We start from the raw sequence: 19916 nt of genomic DNA on the forward strand, positions 1-19916 counted from the left end.
GGACTGACGTATAAGGAGAGATTGAGTCAGTCAGGATTATATTCGCTGGAGTTCAGAAGAGTGAGGGGGGATCTCATAGAAACCTATAAAATTCTAACAGGACTTGACAGGGTAGATGCAGGAAGGATGTTCCTGATGGTGGGGGAGTCCAGAACCAGGGATCATAGTCTAAGGATACGGGGTAAACCTTTCAGGACTGAGATGAGGAGAAATTTCTTCACCCAGAGAGTGGTGAACCTGTGGAATTCGCTACCACAGAAAGCAGTTGAGGCCAAAACATTGTATGTTTTCAAGAAGGAGTTAGATATAGCTCTTGGGTCTAAAGGGATCAAAGGGTATGGGGCGAAAGCGGAACAGTTACTGAGTTGGATGATCAGCCATGATCATAATGAATGGCGGAGCAGGCTCGAAGGGCCAAATGGCCTACTCCTGCTCCTATTTTCTATGTTAAAGGTCACTGACCTGAAACGTTAATTTATTTATTTATTTAGAGATACAGCACTGAAACAGGCTCGTCGGCCCACCGAGTCTGTGCCGACCATCAACCACCCATTTATCCTAATCCTACCCTAATCCCATATTCCTACCACATCCCCACCTGTCCCTATATTCCCCTACCACCTACCTATACTAGGGGCAATTTACAATGGCCAATTTACCTATCAACCTGCAAGTCTTTGGCTTTGGGAGGAAACTGGAGCACCCGGAGGAAACCCACGCAGACACAGGGAGAACTTGCAAACTCCACACAGGCAGTACCCAGAATTGAACCCGGGTCGCTGGAGCTGTGAGGCTGCGGTGCTAACCACTGCACCGCCCTAACTCTGCTTCTCTCTCCAGAGATGCTGTCACACCTACTGAGTATTTCCAGAATTTCTTGTTTTAATTAATTTTAAACTGTTGCTGGAGTGAAGAAATTACTGTTTAATGAGATCACCAGACATTTGGCTGGAGGACATTTGCATACAAAGAGATGGTTCTTGTGGAGACAAAGAAACTACACACTGGTCCAATTAACCCAAATGGAATTTGATCACCAGACCGTGAAGGTGTAAGAAAGCTCGCATTCCAGGATCTGCTAAGATGGGGAATCCACAAATGCAGGAGTGGTTAAACCAGCTGGTCACATGACAATCCTGCTGGCCCAGGCTTTTTGTGAACTAGACACAGGACAGTTTGAGGGCAGACTGCAGATTGTAGCTGAACCTGGAACAAGAGAGCCTCTCTCCTGACTGGCTCTCTCTTGCTTTCTCACAAACCTCCGGACCCACTGAAGTCGCTTAAACCTCAAGAGAGAAAAGACTCCTACATTGAAACAAGTTAAAGCGTGCACTGGGCCCCAACGAATGGCAAGACGTCACATCGCACTCAAAGGACTGTAATTACAACCCAGCTATTGCCTCAGACCTTTCCCCTTTATTCTGTCTACTTTTTCTGTCTCTATCTGCGGGTGAGTTTATCGTGTATGCATGCTAGCGTGGTTGCATTGCGCACTCGTCATTGTTAACCGAATTAGAGTTTAAGGTTAATAAACATCCACCTTTCTTGTTTAAACCTAAGAAAACGTGTCTGATTTCTTTGCCTTACAATTGGAAAGCAGTGAGCCAGGATTCACTGAGGGGGGAGCTAAAACACGGTGTTTTTAAAATTAAACTCTGTTATGGTTAAACCAGGCAAAGGCTGAGAGGGAATCCCTAGACCCCTTTCTCACCTGGTCATAACGGTTGGTCAGTGTATTTTAAATAAAAACAAGAAATGCTGGAAATACGCAGCAGGTCTGGCCGCATCTGTGGAGAGAGAAGCAGAGTTAACATTTCAGGTCAGTGACCCTTCTTCTGAAACGTTAACTCTGCTTCTCCCTCCACAGATGCTGCCAGACCTGCTGAGTATCTCCAGCATTTTTTTTTAATTTCAGATATACAGCATCTGTAATATTTTGCTTTTATTTTAGGTCAGTTTATTTTGGCTGGCTTGCTTTGCTCAGGGTTTTCCTGAAGGCAGAATTCATAGTTGGCTCTCTTCCACTGACTGTAGCAGTCTGTAGGCTTGGAGGGTCCCCTGGTCGCACACGGTTTTCAAACTTGATGTTTTCTGGGGAGAGAAAAAGAGTGAGAGAAAGGGAAGCACGCAGCTTTCGGCTGCTGCATTCTTAGTTACTGCTTGTCTTCTTGTCTGTATACTGTGTAACAACTCCCAGTTTCTTCAGAGATGAACAGACAGTCACATAGTTCTCTCTATTCCCTTTGTTTCTAATGAAGTTTTCTGGAAACTTCTAATGAAATTCAAGGTTCCACATGGCCCAGGATGCCAGTTCACACTTGGAGGGGGGTTGGCTCTTTCAAAGTCAATGTGTGAGGATTGCCTTGACTGTCGTGCTAATGAAGCCATTTTAGGTCATTCAGTCACTTAGAGCAAGCCATTGTACTGGCTGGGCTTCTTGTTAGACTTTTTGGCTTCAGTTCAACTCCGGTATTTCAGATGTAAATTGCAGTGGTCAACTTGGCTGCTAGTTTTTTAAAAGTTATTGTCGGCTTTTTTCCCTTTAAAAGTCTAATGTAAGTTTCCAACTGATGAAATTAATATTTCTCATTTGACATGCAGGGTTTTCTTGATGGTGTTAATTATTTGAAGCAAATTGCCATTGCAGGAAAGTTCAATTATTATTGCAGTGCAACAGAAATAATGGTCCAGATGCCTCTCTACCCCTCTCCCTTTTAAGATTCTCCTAAAACTTTTGTTTTTGACCAAGCTTTTGGTCACATGTCCTAATGTCTCCTAATGTGGCTCAATGTCAAATTTCATGTAGTAATTGCTCCTGTGAAACACCTTGGAACATTTAACTACATTAAAGGTGCTATATAAATGCAAGTAGTTGCTGTTACGTTGCTAGCTATTTTGTACATGCCAAGGTTTACAAGCAGCAATGAGTTGTATCACCAATGAATCTGTAATAAAAGCAGAAAATGCTGGAAATACTCAGCAGGCTAGTCGGCATCTGTGGAGAGAGAGACAGTTAAGTTTCAGGTCGCTGACCTTTCATCAGAACTGTGTTTTATTTGATGCTTTTGATCAAGGGAGAATGCGGGTGAGAACACTGGGGAGGTTCCTGCTCTTTTTTAAAAAAAATAATGTTTCGTGTTCTTGAACAACCACGTGAAACCCCCTCCCCAGAGCAGACATATAGCATCTCCATTTAGCATTGTATCAGAAAGTTGTCACCACTGCCCCAACCAACAGTGCAGCATTCCCTCAACATGGCCCTAAAGTGTCAGATTAGGTTATGTGGTAAAGACCTGCTACCCGGCCCGAACACAATGGGACCGACGACGTGTCGGGTTGAACATCCGGGTCCAGCATTTGGGCTCGGGTCGGGCCAGGTCAGACACGCTCTATCACAGGTAAGTGGATCCGCTGTTAATTTAATTTTTGGACTAGAAAGATGGTTTTCTTACAGTTATTTTAAGCTTGTGCAGATCAGCAACAAAGTGAAAAACGGAAGCTAAGTTAACTGATGGTCGGATTGGGTGGGGTCAGGTGCGGGTAAAAAAGGAAGGACTTGGGCCGGGTCGGATGTGATTCTTTCGGGCTCGGATCCTATTTTTTTTTTTTGCAGACCCGAGCAGGCCTTTATTATGTGGCCAAGTGCTGTGATTCAGATTTTTTTTTTTTTAGCCAAGTTAATTGTAAAGATAGAAAGCACAACTTGCATTTCTGTAGCACCTTTCAAGTCCTCGGCATCCCAAAGCACTTTACAGCCAGTGAAGTACTTTTTGAATTGTAGTCACTGTTCTAATGTAGGAAACGTGGCAGTCAATTTGCGCACAACAAGCTCCCACAAACAACAATGTGATGGTGACCAGATCATTTGTTTTTAGGTGTTTAGATGTAGGTGTATTTAGATTTCCAGAAGACATTTGATATGGTGCCACATCAAAAGTTATTCTGGAAAATGAAAGCTCATGCTCATGGGGTAACATTTTGGCATGGATAGAAGATTGGCTAGCTAACAGGAAACAGAATAGGCATAAATGGGTCATTTTCTGGTTGGCAAGATGTAACGAGTGGTGTGCCACAGGGATCAGTGCTGGGGCCTCAACTTTTGGCAATTTATATAAATGACTTGGATGAAGGCTCAGAAGGTATGGTTGCTAAATTTGCTGATGACACAAAGATATGGAGGAACGTAAGTTGTAAAAAGGACACAAGGAGGCTACAAAGGGATATAGGTAGGTTAAGTGAGTGGGCAAAGATCTGGCAAATGGACTATAATGTGGGAAAATGTGAAATTGTCCACTTTGGCAGGAAGAATAAAAAAGCATATTATCTAAATGGTGAGAGATTGCAGAGCTCTGAGATGCAGAGGGATCTGGGTGACCTGCGTAAATCACAAAAGGTTAGTATGCAGGTACAGTAAGTAATTAGGAAAGCTAATAGAATGTTATCATTTATTGTGAAGGGAATTGAATACAAAAGTAGGGAGGTTATGCTTCAGCTATATAAGGCACTGGTGAGACCATATCTGGAGTACTGTGTACAGTACTGGTCTCCTTATTTAAGGAAGGATGTTAATGTATTGGAAGCAGTTCAGAGGTTTATGAGACCAATACCTGGAATGGGCGGGTTATCTTATGAGAAAGGTTGGACAGGTTAGGATTGTATCTGTTGAAGTTTAGAAGAGTAAGAGGTGACATGATTGAAATATATAAGATCCTGAGGGGTCTTGACAGGGTGGATGTGGAAAGGATGTTTCCTCTTGTGGGAGAATCTAGAACTAGGGGTCACTGTTTAAAAAACAAGGGATCGCCCATTTAGGACAGAGATGAGGAGAATGTTTTCTTAGATGGTTGTGAGTATTTGGAATTATCTACCTCAAAAGGTGGTGGAAGCAGAGTCTTTGAATATTTTTAAGGCAGAGGTAGATAGATTCTTGATAAGCAAGGGGGTTGGAAGGTTATTGGGGGTAGGTGGGAATGTGGAGTTGAGGTTACAATCAGATCAGCCATGATCTTATTGAATGCTGGAGCAGGCTCGAGGGGAGGAGTGGCCTCCTCCTGTTCCTAATTCGTATATTCATATGTATGTTTGTACGTAACTTGATAGGTTTGCATTTATGTTGTGTCTTGGTACATCTCCAGGGAAACACCTCAATGCTTCACACAAATTACTCTTGAAATGAAGCCATTGCTGTTACGTTCGGCAAATGAGGTTGTGAGTTTACGCACAGCAAGGCCCCACAAGTCTCAATGAAGTGAATGGGTAGTTACTTTGTTGTGGTTGATGTTTGAAGGGAAAACTGTTGGCCAGTTCCTCGCTTTTCAGATGGTGCTGTGAGATCTTTAACATTTGCCTGAACAGGGTTAACATCGCATCTGCAGAAAGGTCATTAGAATGATGGAATCTTAGAGCGCAGAAGGAAGTCATTGGGCTCCTCTTTGAGAGAGCAATCCAATCAGTCCCACTCCCACTGCAAATTCTTTTCTGTTTCAAATATACATCCATTTCCCCTTTGAAAGTAATTGTGCCAATGCTGCACTGTCTCTGAAATGATCAAGTATTACCTGCTGAAGCCCAGGAATGATGGAGCTTGAACGCACAACCGGCTGCTTCCATCTGAGCTGTATTCTAAAAATAATTTCCTCCTGCACTTGCAATATCCTTGGTCTGGAAGATGCAATGGTTCACTCTGTAGATATTTCCGCAAAGCAACTCCGTGCTTTTATTTTTATTTATTTAGAGATACAGCACTGAAACGGGCCCTTCGGCCCACCAAGTCTGTGCCGACCATCAACCACCCATTTATACTAATCCTACGTTAATCCCATATTCCTACCACATCCCCACCTTCCCTCAATTCCCCTACCACTGACCTATACTAGGGGCAATTTATAATGGCCAATTTACCTATCAACCTGCAAGTCTTTGTCTGTGGGAGGAAACCGGAGCACCCGGTGAAAACCCACACGGTCACAGGGAGAACTTGCAAACTCCACACAGGCAGTACCCAGAATTGAACCCGGGTCGCTGGAGCTGTGAGGCTGCGGTGCTAACCACTGCACCTTCATCAGAATAAAACGTCCCAAAGTGCTGCACAGAGCAATTATCAAATGAAATTTGATGCCTGGCCAAGAAGGTTTCGATTAGTAATGGAGAAGAGAAAGGTACAATCTAAAGCAGAACTTCTTAATTGGAAGAAGGCTAGCTTCAATGGGATGACAGGGGTTCCAGCCAGAGTAAAATGGACCTGAATATTGACAGGAAAAGCTGTAACGAACAATGGGTGATCTTTAAGGGAGAGATGTTTCAGCTACAGGCTAGATACATTCCAACAACAAGGAAAGACATAGGAACCAAAGCCAAGGCTCCTTGGATGACAAGAGAGATAGAGAATATGATGAAACAAAGAAAGAGGGTGACCAGGCCAAATACAGTAAGATGAGAGGGGAAGTGAAGAGGATCTTAAGACTGGCAAAGAGAGAATATGAGAATAGAATGGCAGTTAACATAAAAATGTATCCAAAAATCATTTGGCATGAAAATAGTAAGCAGCAAGTAAGAGACGGGGTGGGTCCTATTAGGAACAATGAGGGTGATATATGCTTAGAGGCACAGGGCAAACCTAGAATAGTTAATGGTACTTTGTATCGGAGTTTATTAAGGAATAGGATTCTGACAAAATATAGGTAGAAGCGGAGATGGTAGAGGTAACAGTGAAAATTGATAGGCAGGATGTACTGGAAAGTTTGGTCATCCTTGGAGTGGATATGTCATCTGGTCCGGATGGCTTGCAACCAGTTGCTAAAGGAAGTTGTGATGGAGATAGCTGAAGGGCTTGCCATAATCTTCCAATCTTCCTTAAATACAGGGGAGTGCCAGAGGATTGGAGAGTGGCAAATAATATTCAAGAACAGATGTGCAGAGTATTTCTTAAATGGTAAGAGATTAGAAAGTGTAGATGTACAAAGGGACCTGGGTGTCCTTGTCAATAAGTCATTGAAAGCTAACATGCAGGTGCAGCAAGCAATTAGAAAGGCTGATGGTATGTTAGCCTTTATCGTAAGAGGATTTGAGTACAGGAGTAGTGAAGTCTTGCTTCAATTGTATAGAACCTTGGTTAAACCGCACCTGGAGTACTGTGTGCAGGTTTGGTCCCCTTACCTTAGGAAAGATATTATTGCCATAGAGGGAGTGCAACGAAGGTTCACCTGACTTGTTCCCAGGATGGCGGGACTGTCCTATGAAGAGAGATTGTGGAAGCTAGAGTTTCGAAGAATGAGAGGTGATCTCATTGAAACATACAAAATACTGAAAGGAATAGGCAGGGTAGATGCAGCAAAGATGTTTCCCCTGGTTGGTGAGTCTAGAACTTGGGCACACAATTTCAAAATAAGGGGGAAGCCACTTGGGAGTGAGATGAGGAGAAATTTCTTTGCTCAGAGATTTGTGAATCTTTGGAATTCTCTACCCCAGAGGGCTGTGGAAGCTCAGTCATTGAATATGTTTAAAGTAGAAATTGACAGATTTCTAAATACAAATGACATAAAGGGATATGGGGTTAATGTGGGAACAGTGCATTGAAGTGGATGATCAGGCATGATCGTATTGAATGGCGGAGCAGGCTCGATGGGCTGAATGGCCTACTCCTGCTCCTTTGTTCCTAAGAAAGGGTGTAAGGACATTCCTAGTAACTACAGGCCAGTCAGTTTAACATCATGGTGGGTAAGGTTTTAGAAACAATAATCAGGGGAAAAAATCAACAGGCATTTGGAGAGGTTTGAGTTAATTAAGAGCCAGCATGGATTTGTAAAAGGCAGATCATGCTTGACGAATCTAATCAAATTTTTTGTTGAAGTAGCAGTGGAGGTTGATGAAGGAGAAGACTCGGAGGGCGGAGTTCCAGACAGGTCAGTATAAAAAACTTACCTCGGGGATTCGCGGCCTACATTCACGGAGAAGACTCTGAGGGCGGAGTTCCAGACCGGTAAGTATAAAAAACTTACCTCGGGGATTCGCGGCCGACATTCACGGAGAAGACTCGGAGGGCGGAGTTCCAGACAGGTCAGTATAAAAAACTTACCTCGGGGATTCGCGGCCGACATTCACGGAGAAGACTCGGAGGGCGGAGTTCCAGACCGGTAAGTATAAAAAACTTACCTCTGGTTAAAAAAAACTGAAAAGTGACATCACAGGAAAGCTGTAATCTGATTGGCTGGTAGTGAATTTGTACTGAATTTGAAAATAAAACATTGATAAAAATTGATTAAAACCCTAATTAACTAATTAATAAGTCGAGTAACTAAACCAGAGGGAGGAGATTAGTGTATTTAGTCGGCATTTAATATTTATAGTAGGAATCTAGCACTGGAGAGCATATCGTTAATTATAACAATTTAGTAAGGATTTAATAAGTATTTATTTTAAATTAATTTATTAATTAGTGCTAAAAAAGAGAGTTAGAGGGGTGAAGTGCTTCACCTGTGAGATGTGGGAGGTCCGTGACGCTTCCAGCGTTCCAGATGACTACATTTGCAGGAAGTATACCCAGTTGCAGCTCCTCACAGACCGCATGGATCGGTTGGAGCAGCAACCGGATGCACTTAGGAGCATGCAGGTGGCGGAAAGTGTCATAGACAGGAGTTTTAGAGAAGTGGTTACACCCAAGGTGCAGGCAGATAGATAGGTGACCGCTAGAAGGGGCAGGCAGTCAGTGCAGGAATTCCCTGTGGCTATCCCCCTCTCTAACAAGTATACCGTTTTGGATACTGTTGGGGGGGATGGCCTATCAGGGGAAAACAGCAGCAGCCAGAGCAGTGGCATCACGGCTGGCACTGTTGTTCAGCAGGGAGGGACAAAGCGCAGAAGAGCAATAGTTATAGCGGACTCTATAGTCAGGGGCATAGATAGGTGCTTCTGATGACGTGAAAGAGACTCCAGGAAGGTATGTTGCCTCCCTGGTGCCAGGGTCAAGGATGTCTCTGAACGGACAGGGGGCATTCTGAAAGGGGAGGGTGAACAGCCAGAGGTTGTGGTACACATCGGTACCAACGACATAGGCAGGAAGAGTGACGAGGTCCTGCAGGGGGAGTTTAGGGAGTTAGGTAGAAAGTTAAAAGACAGGAGCTCAAGGGTTGTAATCTCGGGATTATTCCCTGTGCCACGTGCCAGTGAGGCTAGAAATAGGAAGATAGTGCAGCTAAACACGTGGCTGAACAGCTGGTGTAGAAGGGAGGGTTTCAGATATCTGGACCATTGGGATCTCTTCAGGGACAGATGGGACCTGTACAAGAAGGACGGGTTGCATCTAAACTGGAGGGGCACTAATATCCTGGCTGGGAGGTTTGCTAGCGTCACTCGGGAGGGTTTAAATTATTGTGGCAGGGGGGTGGGAACCAGATCGGTGAAATAAATGAGGGGGAACTAGTAAATAAGGCCAGTAAGACTAAGAGGAAGAGCAGGCAGGGAGATGTTGCGGAGCACAGCGGGACTGGTGGTCTGAAGTGCATTTGTTTCAATGCGAGAAGTATAACAGGTAAGGCAGATGAACTTAGAGCTTGGATTAGTACTTGGAACTATGATGTTGTTGCTATTACAGAGACTTGGTTGAGGGAAGGGCAGGATTGGTGGATAAATGTTCCAGAATTTAGAAGCTTCAGGCGGGATAGAGGGGGATGTAAAAGGGGTGGGGGAGTTGCATTACTGGTTAAGGAGAATATCACAGCTGTACTGCGGGAGGACACCTCGGCGGGGTCATGCAGCGAGGCAATATGGGTGGAGCTCAGGAATAGGATAGGTGCAGTCACGATGTTGGGGGTTTACTACAGGCCTCCTAACAGCCAGCGGAAGGTAGAGGAGCAGATATGTAGACAGATTTTGGAAAGATGTAAAGGTAACAGGGTTGTGGTGGTGGGTGATTTTAACTTCCCCTATATTGACTGGGACTCACTTAGTGCTAGGGCCTTGGATGGGGCAGAATTTGTAAGGAGCATCCAGGAGGGCTTCTTAAAACAATATGTAGATAGTCCAACTAGGGATGGGGCCTTTCTGGACCTGGTATTGGAGAATGAGCCCGGCCAGATGGTCGAAGTTTCAGTAGGGGAGCATTTTGGGCACAGTGACCATAATTCCATAAGTTTTAAGGTACTTGTGGATAAGGATAAGAGTAGTCCTCGGGTGAAGGTGCTAAATTGGGGGAAGGCTAATTATAACAATATTAGGCAGGAACTGAAGAATTTAGATTGGGGGCGGCTGTTTGAGGGTAAATCAACATCTGACATGTGGGAGTCTTTCAAACGTCAGTTGATTAGAATCCAGGACCAGCATGTTCCTGTGAGGAAGAAGGATAAGTTTGGCAAGTTTCGGGAACCTTGGATAACGCGGGATATTGTGAGCCTAGTCAAAAAGAAAAAGGAAGCATTCGTAAGGGCTGGAAGGCTAGGAACAGACGAATCCCTTGAGAATATAAAGACAGTAGGAAGGAACTTAAGTAAGGAGTCAGGTGGGCTAAAAGGGGTTATGAGAAGTCATTGGCAAACAGGATTAAGGAAAATCCCAAGGCTTTTTATACATATATAAAGAGCAAGAGGGTAACCAGGGAAAGGGTTGGCCCACTCAAGGACAGAGAAGGGAGTCTATGTGTGGAGCCAGAGGAAATGGGCGAGGTACTAAATGAGTACTTTGCATCAGTATTCACCAAGGAGAAGGACTTGGTGGATGATGAGCCTGGGGAAGGGAGTGCAGATAGTCTCAGTCATCTCATTATCAAAAAGGAGGAGGTGTTGGGTGTCTTGCAAAGCATTAAGGTAGATAAGTCCCCAGGGCCTGATGGGATCTACCCCAGAATACAAGGGAAGAAATTACTGGGGCCTTGACAGAAATCTTTGCATCCTCATTGGCTACAGGTGAGGTCCCAGAGGACTGGAGAATAGCCAATGTTCCTTTGTTTAAGAAGGGTAGCAAGGATAATCCAGGAAATTATAGGCCGGTGAGCCTTACGTCAGTGGTAGGGAAATTATTCGAGAGGATTCTTCGGGACAGGATTTACTCCCATTCGGAAACAAATGGACTTATTAGCAAGAGGCAGCATGGTTTTGTGAAGGGGAGGTCGTGTCTCACTAATTTGATTGAGTTTTTTTGAGGAAGTGACAAAGATGATTGATGAAGGAAGGGCAGTGGATGTTATCTCTGGACTTCAGTAAAGTCTTTCACAAGGTCCCTCCTGGCAGACTGGTACAAAAGGTGAAAGTCACACGGGATCAGAGGGGAGCTGGCAAGATGGATACAGAACTGGCTCGGTCATAGAAGACAGAGAATAGCAGTGGAAGGGTGCTTTTCTGAATGGAGGGATGTGACTAGTGGTGTTCCGCAGGGATCAGTGCTGGGACCTTTGCTGTTTGTAGTATATATAAATGATTTGGAGGAAAATGTAGCTGGTCTGATTAGTAAGTTTGCGGACGACACAAAAGTTGGTGGAGTTGCGGACAGTGATGAGGATTGTCAGAGGATACAGCAGGATATACATCGGTTGGAGACTTGGGCGGAGAAATGGAAGATGGAGTTTAATCCGGACAAATGTGAGGTAATGCATTTTGGAAGGTCTAATGCAGGTGGGAAGTATACAATAAATGGCAGAACCCTTAGGAGTATCGACAGGCAGAGAGATCTGGGTGTACAGGTCCACAGGTCACTGAAAGTGGCAACGCAGGTGGATAAGGTAGTCAAGAAGGCATACGGTATGCTTGCCTTCATCGGTCGGGGCATAGAGTATAAAAATTGGCAAGTCATGCTGCAGCTGTACAGAACTTTAGTTAGGCCACACTTAGAATATTGCGTGCAATTCTGGTCGCCACACTACCAGAAGGACGTGGAGGCTTTGGAGAAGGTACAAAAGAGGTTTACCAGGATGTTGCCTGGTCTGGAGGGCATTAGCTATGAGGAGAGGTTGGATAAACTCGGGTTGTTTTCACTGGAACGACGGAGGTGGAGGGGCGACATGTTAGAGGTTTACAAAGTTATGAGCGGCATGGACAGAGTGGATAGTCAGAAGCTTTTTCCCAGGGTGGAAGAGTCAGTTACTAGGGGACGTAGGTTTAAGGTGAGAGGGGCAAAGTTTAGAGGGGATGTGCGAGGCAAGTTCTTTACACAGAGGGTGGTGAGTGCCTGGAACTTGTTGCTGGGGCAGGTGGTGGAAGCAGGTACCATAGAGACGTTCAAGAGGTATCTTGACAAATACATGAATACGATGGGAATAGAGGGGATACGGACCCCGGAAGTGCAGAAGGTGTTAGTTTAGGCAGGCATCAAGATCGGCGCAGGCTTGGAGGGCCGAATGGCCTGTTCCTGTGCTGTACTGTTCTTTCTTTGTTTTGAAATGCGGTGATGTTATCCATATGGATTTTTAGAAAGCATTTGATAAGCACCACATAAAAGACTGGTTAACAAAATTGAGGTCATGGAATAGGAAGATCAGTGTCAGCTTAGTTAAAAATAATTGGCTTAAGGACAGAACACAGTCATATTTTTCAGACTGGAGAATGGTAGATAGTCATGTTCCCCAAATGTCAGTGCTGGGACCACTGTTTTTTGATATATGTAAGTGACTTGAATATTGAACGAGAGTAAAATTAAAAAATTTGCCAATAATAGCAAACTGGGAGGAGTGGCAGACAGTGAGAATGGTACCTATCGATTGCAACAGGACATAGACAGGCTCGCAGAATAGGCAGACCAGTGGCAGATGGAATTTAATACAGAGAAGTGTGAGTTGATGCATTTTGGCATAAAGGATAGGGAGAGGCAATATAGACTTAATGGTGCCGTTCTAAAGAGTGTGTCGGGACAGAGGGACCTTGGGGTGCATGTGCATAGATCTTTGAAGGTGGCAGGACATATTGAGAGAGTGGTTAGCAAAGCACTTAAACCTTTATAAAGCTCTGGTTAGGCTACTAGAGTATTATGTCCAGTTCTGGTCACCAAACTTCAGGAAGGATGTGAGGATCCTTGAGATGGTGCAGAGGAGATTTACCAGAATGGTACCAAGTATAAGGGAATTTAGCTACAAGGTTAGGTTGGAGAGGCTGGGGTTGTTGTTCTTGGAGCAAAGAGATTGAGGGAAGATTTGATAGAGGTGTACAAGATTACAGCAGGTTCAGATAAGATAGACAAAGATAAGCTGTTCTCATTAGCTAATAATACAAGGAATAGGAAATAAAGATTTCAGGTTATAGGCAAGAGGTGCAGGGGGGATGTGAGGAAGAACATTTTTACGCAGCAAGTGGTAATGACCTGGAACTTGCTGTGCATGGGAGTGATGGAAGGGGAGATGATGAATGATTTCAAAAGGAAATTGGATGGCACTTGAAGGAAAAACTTGCAGGGCTACAGTGACAGAGCAGGTGAATGGGACTGACTGGATTGCTCTGCAGAGAGCAGTGGACCAAATGACCTCCTTCTGTGACTGTCACTAAGGAGCTATTAGGGCAGGTTGCCAACAGCTTTGTTAAAGCGGTAGGTTTTAAGGAGTGTCTTAAAGAATGAGAGGCAAAGAGGTTTAGGAAGGGAATTTCAGAGCTTTGGGTCTGGCAGTTGCAGACACATCCTGTGTGCTGAAATTGGCAGTTGCATTTCCTGTATTACAATGGTGACTACACTTCAAAAATACTCCATTGAACACAAGAAATAGGAGCAGGAGTAGACCAGATGGCCCATCAAGCCTGCTCCGCCATTCAGAACGATCATGGCTGATCTTATGATTCAACTCCACTTTCCCTCCCACTCGCCATACCCCTTGATTCCCTGAGACACCAAAAATCTGTCTATCCCAGCTTTAAATGTATTCAACAATGGAGCATCCATAACCCTCTGGACAAGTGCTCATGTTATCGCTGGCAAGGCCAGTAGTTGTTTCCCATCCCTAATTGCCCTTGAGAAGGTGATGGTGAGTTGCCTTCTTAAACCGCTACAGCAGTATAGATACACCCGCAGGGCTATGAGAGAGGGAGTTCCAGGCTGTAAAGCACTTTGGGACATCCTGAGCTTGTGAAAGCCTAGCTGAGAGGTCAGTTACCAGGGGCACAGATTGATTTAGAGATACAGCACTGAAACAGGCCCTTCGGCCCACCGAGTCTGTGCTGACCATTAACCACCCATTTATACTAATCCCACACTAATCCCATATTCCTACCACATCCTCACCTGTCCCTATATTCCCCGACCACCTACCTATTCTAGGGGCAATTTATAATGGCCAATTTACCTATCAACCTGCAAGTCTTTTGGCTGTGGGAGGAAACCGGAGCACCCGGAGCAAACCCACGCAGACACAGGGAGAACTTGAAAACTCCACACAGGCAGCACCCAGAATTGAACCCGGGTCGCTGGAGCTGTGAGGCTGCGGTGCTAACCACTGCGTCACTGTGCCGCCCAAGGTGATTGGTAGAAGGATTAGAGGGGACATGGGGAAAAACTTTTTTATCCAGAGGGTGGTGGGTGTCTGGAATTCACTGCCAGGAATGGTGGTGGAGGCAGAAACTCTCAATTCATTTAAAAGGTACCTGGACATGCACCTGAAGTGCTGTAACCTGCAAGGATACGGACCAGGTGCTAGAAGGTGGGATTAGATTGGGCGGCTAGATTTTCTGGCCGGCACAGACACGATAGGCTTAATAGCCACCTGTGCTGTAATTTTTCTATGGCTCTATATCAAATGCAAGTTCTTTCTTCCTTTTGCAATATGTATACACTGTGATGTAATCAGATATTCTGTTTTCTATTTAAAGTATGCACTGAGGGCCAGTGTCCAAGTAGGTTTGCGATTTCAGTCAACCAGCAGGCCGGCTGCAGCCGAAATGAAGGCAAACCAAACAGCACATGGATTCAGTTTTGGTAAGCTGACTTTCAAATAATTTAAGTAGCTTTATAAACATATTTTATACTTAACTGTCCTGCTGTGAACATAGAACAGTACAGCACAGTACAGGCCCTTCGGCCCACGATGTTGTGCCGAACCTTTAACCTACTCTAAGATCTAAGTAACTACCTTTCCTTCATACTACTATCATCCATGTACCTATCCAAGAGTCGCTTAAATGCCCCTAATGTATCTGCTTCTACTACCACCGCTGGCAGTGCATTCCACGCACCCACCACTCTCTGTGTAAAGAACCTACCTCTGACATCTCCCCTAAACCTTCCTCCAATCACCTTAACATTATGCCCCCTGGTGATAGCCCTTTCCGCCCTGTGAAAATGCCTCTGGCTATCCGCTCCATCTATGCCTCTCATCATCTTGTACCCCTCTATCAAGTCACCTCTCATCCTTCTTCGCTCCAATGAGAAAAGCCCTAGCTCCCTCAACCTTTCTTCGTAAGACATGCCCTCCAGTCCAGGCAGCATCCTGGTAAATCTCCTCTGCACCCTCTCTAAAGCTTCCACATCCTTCCTATAATGAGGCGACCAGAACTGAACACAATATTCCAAGTGTGGTCGAACCAGAGCGTTATAGAGCTGCAGCATAACCTCGAGGCTCTTAAACTCAATCCCCCTGTTAATGAAAGTCAACACACCATACGCCTTCTTAACAACCCTATCAACTTGGGTGGCAACTTTGAGCGATCTATGGACATGGACCCCAAGCTCCCTCTGTTCCTCCACACTACCAAGAATCCTGTCTTTAAGCCTGTATTCCGCATTCAAATTCGACCTTCCAAAATGAATCGCTTCACACTTTTCCAGGTTGAACTCCATCTGCCACTTCTCAGCGCAGCTCTGCATCCTCTCAATGTCCCGTTGCAACCTACAACAGTCTTCCACACTATCCACAACTCCAGCAACCTTTGTGTCATCGGCAAACTTGCTAACCCAGCCTTCCACTTCCTCATCCAAGTCATTTATAAAAATCACAAAGAGCAGAGGTCCCAGAACAGATCCTTGTGGAACACCACTGGTCACCGAGCTCCATGCTGAATATTTTCCATCGACTACCACCCTCTGACTTCTATGGGCCAGCCAATTTTGTATCCAGACAGCCAACGTTCCCTGTATCCCATGCCTCCTTACTTTCTGAATGAGCCTACCATGGGGAACCTTATCAAACGCCTTGCTAAAATCCATATACACCACATCCACTGCTCTTCCTTCATCAATGTGTTTTGTCACATCTTCAAAGAATTCAATAAGGCTTGTGAGGCATGACCTGCCCCTCACAAAGCCATGCTGACTGTCTCTAATCAAACCATGCTTTTCCAAGTAATCATAAATCCTGTCTCTCAGAATCCTCTCCAATAATTTGTCCACTACCGACGTAAGACTGACTGGTCTATAATTCCCAGGGTTATCCCTATTCCCTTTCTTGAACAAGGGAACAACAATTGCCACCCTCCAATAATCCGGTACTACTCCAGTGGACAGTGAAGACGCAAAGATCATCGCCAAAGGCGCGGCAATCTCTTCCCTCGCTTCCCATAATATCCTTGGGTATATCCCATCTGGCCCCGGGGACTTATCTGTCCTCTTATCATTCAAAATTTCCAGCACATCCTCCCTCTTAACCTCAACCTGTTCGAGCATATCAGCCTGTTCCACGCTGTCCTCACAAACGACCAGGTTCCTCTCACTAGTGAATACTGAAGCAAAGTATTCATTTAGGACCTCCCCTACCTCCTCCGACTCCAGGCACAAGTTCCCTCCACTATCCCTGATCAGCCCTACCCTCACTCTGGCCATCCTCTTGTTCCTCACATAAGTGTAGAACGCCTTGGGATTTTCCTTAATCCTACCCGCCAAGACTTTTTCATGTCCCCTTCTAGCTCTCCTAAGTCCATTCTTCAGTTCCTTCCTGGCTACCTTGTAACCCTCTAGAGCCCTGTCTGATCCTTGCTTCCTTCTTCCTCTTGACTAGCTGTTCCACATCTCTTGTCATCCAAGTTCCTTCACCCTACCATCCCTTCCCTGCCTCATCGGGCCAAACCTATCCAGCAGTCGCAGCAAGTGCTCCCTAAACAACCTCCACATTTCTGTCGTGCATTTCCCTGAGAACATCTGTTCCCAGTTTATGCTCCCCAGTTCCTGCCTCATAGCATTGTAATTCCCCCTCCCCCAATTCAATATTTTCCCATCCCGTCTGCTCCTGTCTCTCTCCATGACTATAGTAAAGGTCAGGGAGTTGTGATCACTATCACCGAAATGCTCTCCCATCGAGAGATCTGCCACCTGGCCTGGTTCGTTGCCAAGCACCAAGTCCAACATAGTCTCCCCTCTAGTCGGCCTATCTACATATTGGGTCAGGAAACCTTCCTGGACACACCTGACAAAAACTGCTCCATCCAAACTATTTGCACTAAGGAGGTTCCAATCAATAGTAGGGAAGTTGAAGTCACCCATGACAACAACCCTGTTACTTCTGCACCTTTCCAAAATCTGCCTCCCAATCTGTTCCTCCGTGTCTCTGTTGCTATTGGGGGGTCTATAGAAAACTCCCAACAAAGTGACTGCTCCTTTCCTGTTTCTGACTTCCACCCATAATGACTCAGTCGACAAACCCTCCTCGACGACCTCCCTTTCTGCAGCTGTGATACTATCCCTGATTAACAATGCCACTCCCCCACCTCTTCTACCTCCCTCCCTATTCCTTTTGAAACATCTAAACCCTGGAACATCCAACATCCATTCCTGCCCCTGTGATATCCACGTCTCCGTAATGGCCAAAACATCGTAGCTCCAAGTACTGATCCATGCTCTTAAGTTCATCACCCTTATTCCTGACACTTCTTGCGTTAAAATAGACACACTTCAACCCATCATACTGGCTGCAACTTTGCCCTGTCAACTGTCTAACCTTCCTCACAGACTCTCTGCACTCTGTATCTGCCTGGTCTACAGCTACCCCATCCACTGATACACTACAGAAACGGGCCCTTCGGCCCACTGTGTCCGGGCTATCCATCAAGCATATCTATTCTAATCCCATTTTCCAGCACTTGGCCCGTAGCCTTGTATGCTATGACATTTCAAGTGCTCATCTAAATACTTCTTAAATGTTGTGATGGTTCCTGCCTCTACCACCCCTTCAGGCAGTGTGTTCCAGATTCCAACCACCCTCTGGGTGAAAAACTTTTTCCTCAAATCCGCTCTAAACCTCCTGCCCCTTACCTTAAATCTATGCCCCCTGGTTATTGACCCCTCCGCTAAGGGAAAAAGTTTCTTCCTATCTATGCCCCTCATAATTTTGAATACCTCAATCAGTTCCCCCCTCAGCCTTCTGTGCTCTAAGGAAAACAACCCTAGCCTACGCAGTCTCTCTTCATAGCTGAAATGCTCCAGCCCAGGCAACATCCTGGTGAATCTCCTCTGCACCCTCTCCACTGCAATCACATCCTTCCTATAGTGTGGCAACCAGAACTGTACACAGTACTCCAGCTGTGGCCTAACTAGCATTTTATACAGCTCCATCATAACCTCCCTGCTCTTATATTCTATGCCTTGGCTAATAAAGGCAAGTATCCCATATGCCTTCCTAACCACCTTATCTACCTGTGCAGCTGCCTTCAGTGATCTGTGGACAAGTACACCAAGGTCCCTCTGCACTTCCTAGGGTCCTACCATCCATTGTCTATTCCCTTGTCTTTTTAGTCCTTCCAAAATGCATCACCTCACACTTCTCAGGATTAAATTCCATTTGCCACTGCTCTGCCCATCTTACCAGCCTATCTATATCGTCCTGTAATTTGGCCTAAACATCAGCCTCAAGAAAACGAACATCATGGGACAGGACGTCAGAAATGTTCCATCCATCAATATCGGCGACCACGCTCTGGAAGTGGTTCAAGAGTTCACCTACCTAGACTCAACTATCACCAGTAACCTGTGTCTCAATGCGGTGCAGTAGTTAGCACCGCAGCCTCACAGCTCCAGCGACCCGGGTTCGATTCTGGGTACTGCCTGTGTGGAGTTTGCAAGTTCTCCCTGTGACCGCGTGGGTTTTCGCTAGGTGCTCCGGTTTCCTCCCACAGCCAAAGACTTGCAGGTGATAGGTAAATTGGCCATTGTAAATTGCCCCTTGTGTAGGTAGGTGGTAGGGGAATATGGGATTACTGTCGGGTTAGTATAAATGGGTGGTTGTTGGTCGGCACAGACTCGGTGGGCCGAAGGGCCTGTTTCAGTGCTGTATCCAGACTGGCCAAGAGAGTGTGGGAAAATGGCGCACTGACACGGAACACAAAAGTCCAGGTGTATCAAGCCTGTGTCCTCAGTACCTTGCTCTACGGCAGCGAGGCCTGGACAACGTATGTCAGCCAAGAGCGACGTCTCAATTCATTCCATCTTCGCTGCCTCCGGAGAATCCTTGGCATCAGGTGGCAGAACCGTATCTCCAACGCACAAGTCCTCGAGGCAGCCAACATCCCCAGCATATACTCCCTACTGAGCCAGTGGCGCTTGAGATAGCTTGGCCATGTGAGCCGCATGGATGATGGCAGGATCCCCAAGGACACATTGTACAGCGAGCTCGTCACTGGTATCAGACCCACCGGCCGTCCATGTCTCCGCTTTAAAGACGTCTGCAAACGCGACATGAAGTCCTGTGACGTTGATCACAAGTCGTGGGAGTCAGTTGCCAGTGATTACCAGAGCTGGCGGGCAGCCATAAAGGCGGGGCTAAAGTGTGGCGAGTCAAAGAGACTTAGCAGTTGGCAGGAAAAAAGACAAAAGCGCAAGGGGAGAGCCAACTGTGTAACAGCCCCGACAACCAATTTTATCTGCAGCACCAGTGGAAGAGTCTGTCACTCTAGAACTGGCCTTTATAGCCACTCCAGGTGCTGCTTCACAAACCACTGACCACCTCCAGGCGCTTACCCATTGTCTCTCGAGACAAGGAGGCCAAAGAAGAAGAAGAATCTAAGGCTTTCTTCCTCACTATTTACAACACC

General features: G+C 45.7%; 1 protein-coding gene across 2 annotated transcripts in view; it reads left to right on the top strand.

Annotated features, from left to right (window-relative positions):
• acadm (acyl-CoA dehydrogenase medium chain) overlaps positions 1–19916 on the top strand; it is a 75480-nt gene that overhangs the window by 19844 nt on the left and 35720 nt on the right. For both annotated transcript variants that reach the window (XM_068036582.1, XM_068036583.1), the window contains exon 2: positions 14772–14877. In XM_068036582.1, the coding sequence (XP_067892683.1) occupies positions 14772–14877 (106 nt within the window). The remainder of the gene's footprint in view (positions 1–14771; positions 14878–19916) is intronic.

Source organism: Heterodontus francisci, chromosome 8, assembly GCF_036365525.1.
Source record: "Heterodontus francisci isolate sHetFra1 chromosome 8, sHetFra1.hap1, whole genome shotgun sequence".
Lineage (NCBI taxonomy): Eukaryota > Metazoa > Chordata > Chondrichthyes > Heterodontiformes > Heterodontidae > Heterodontus > Heterodontus francisci.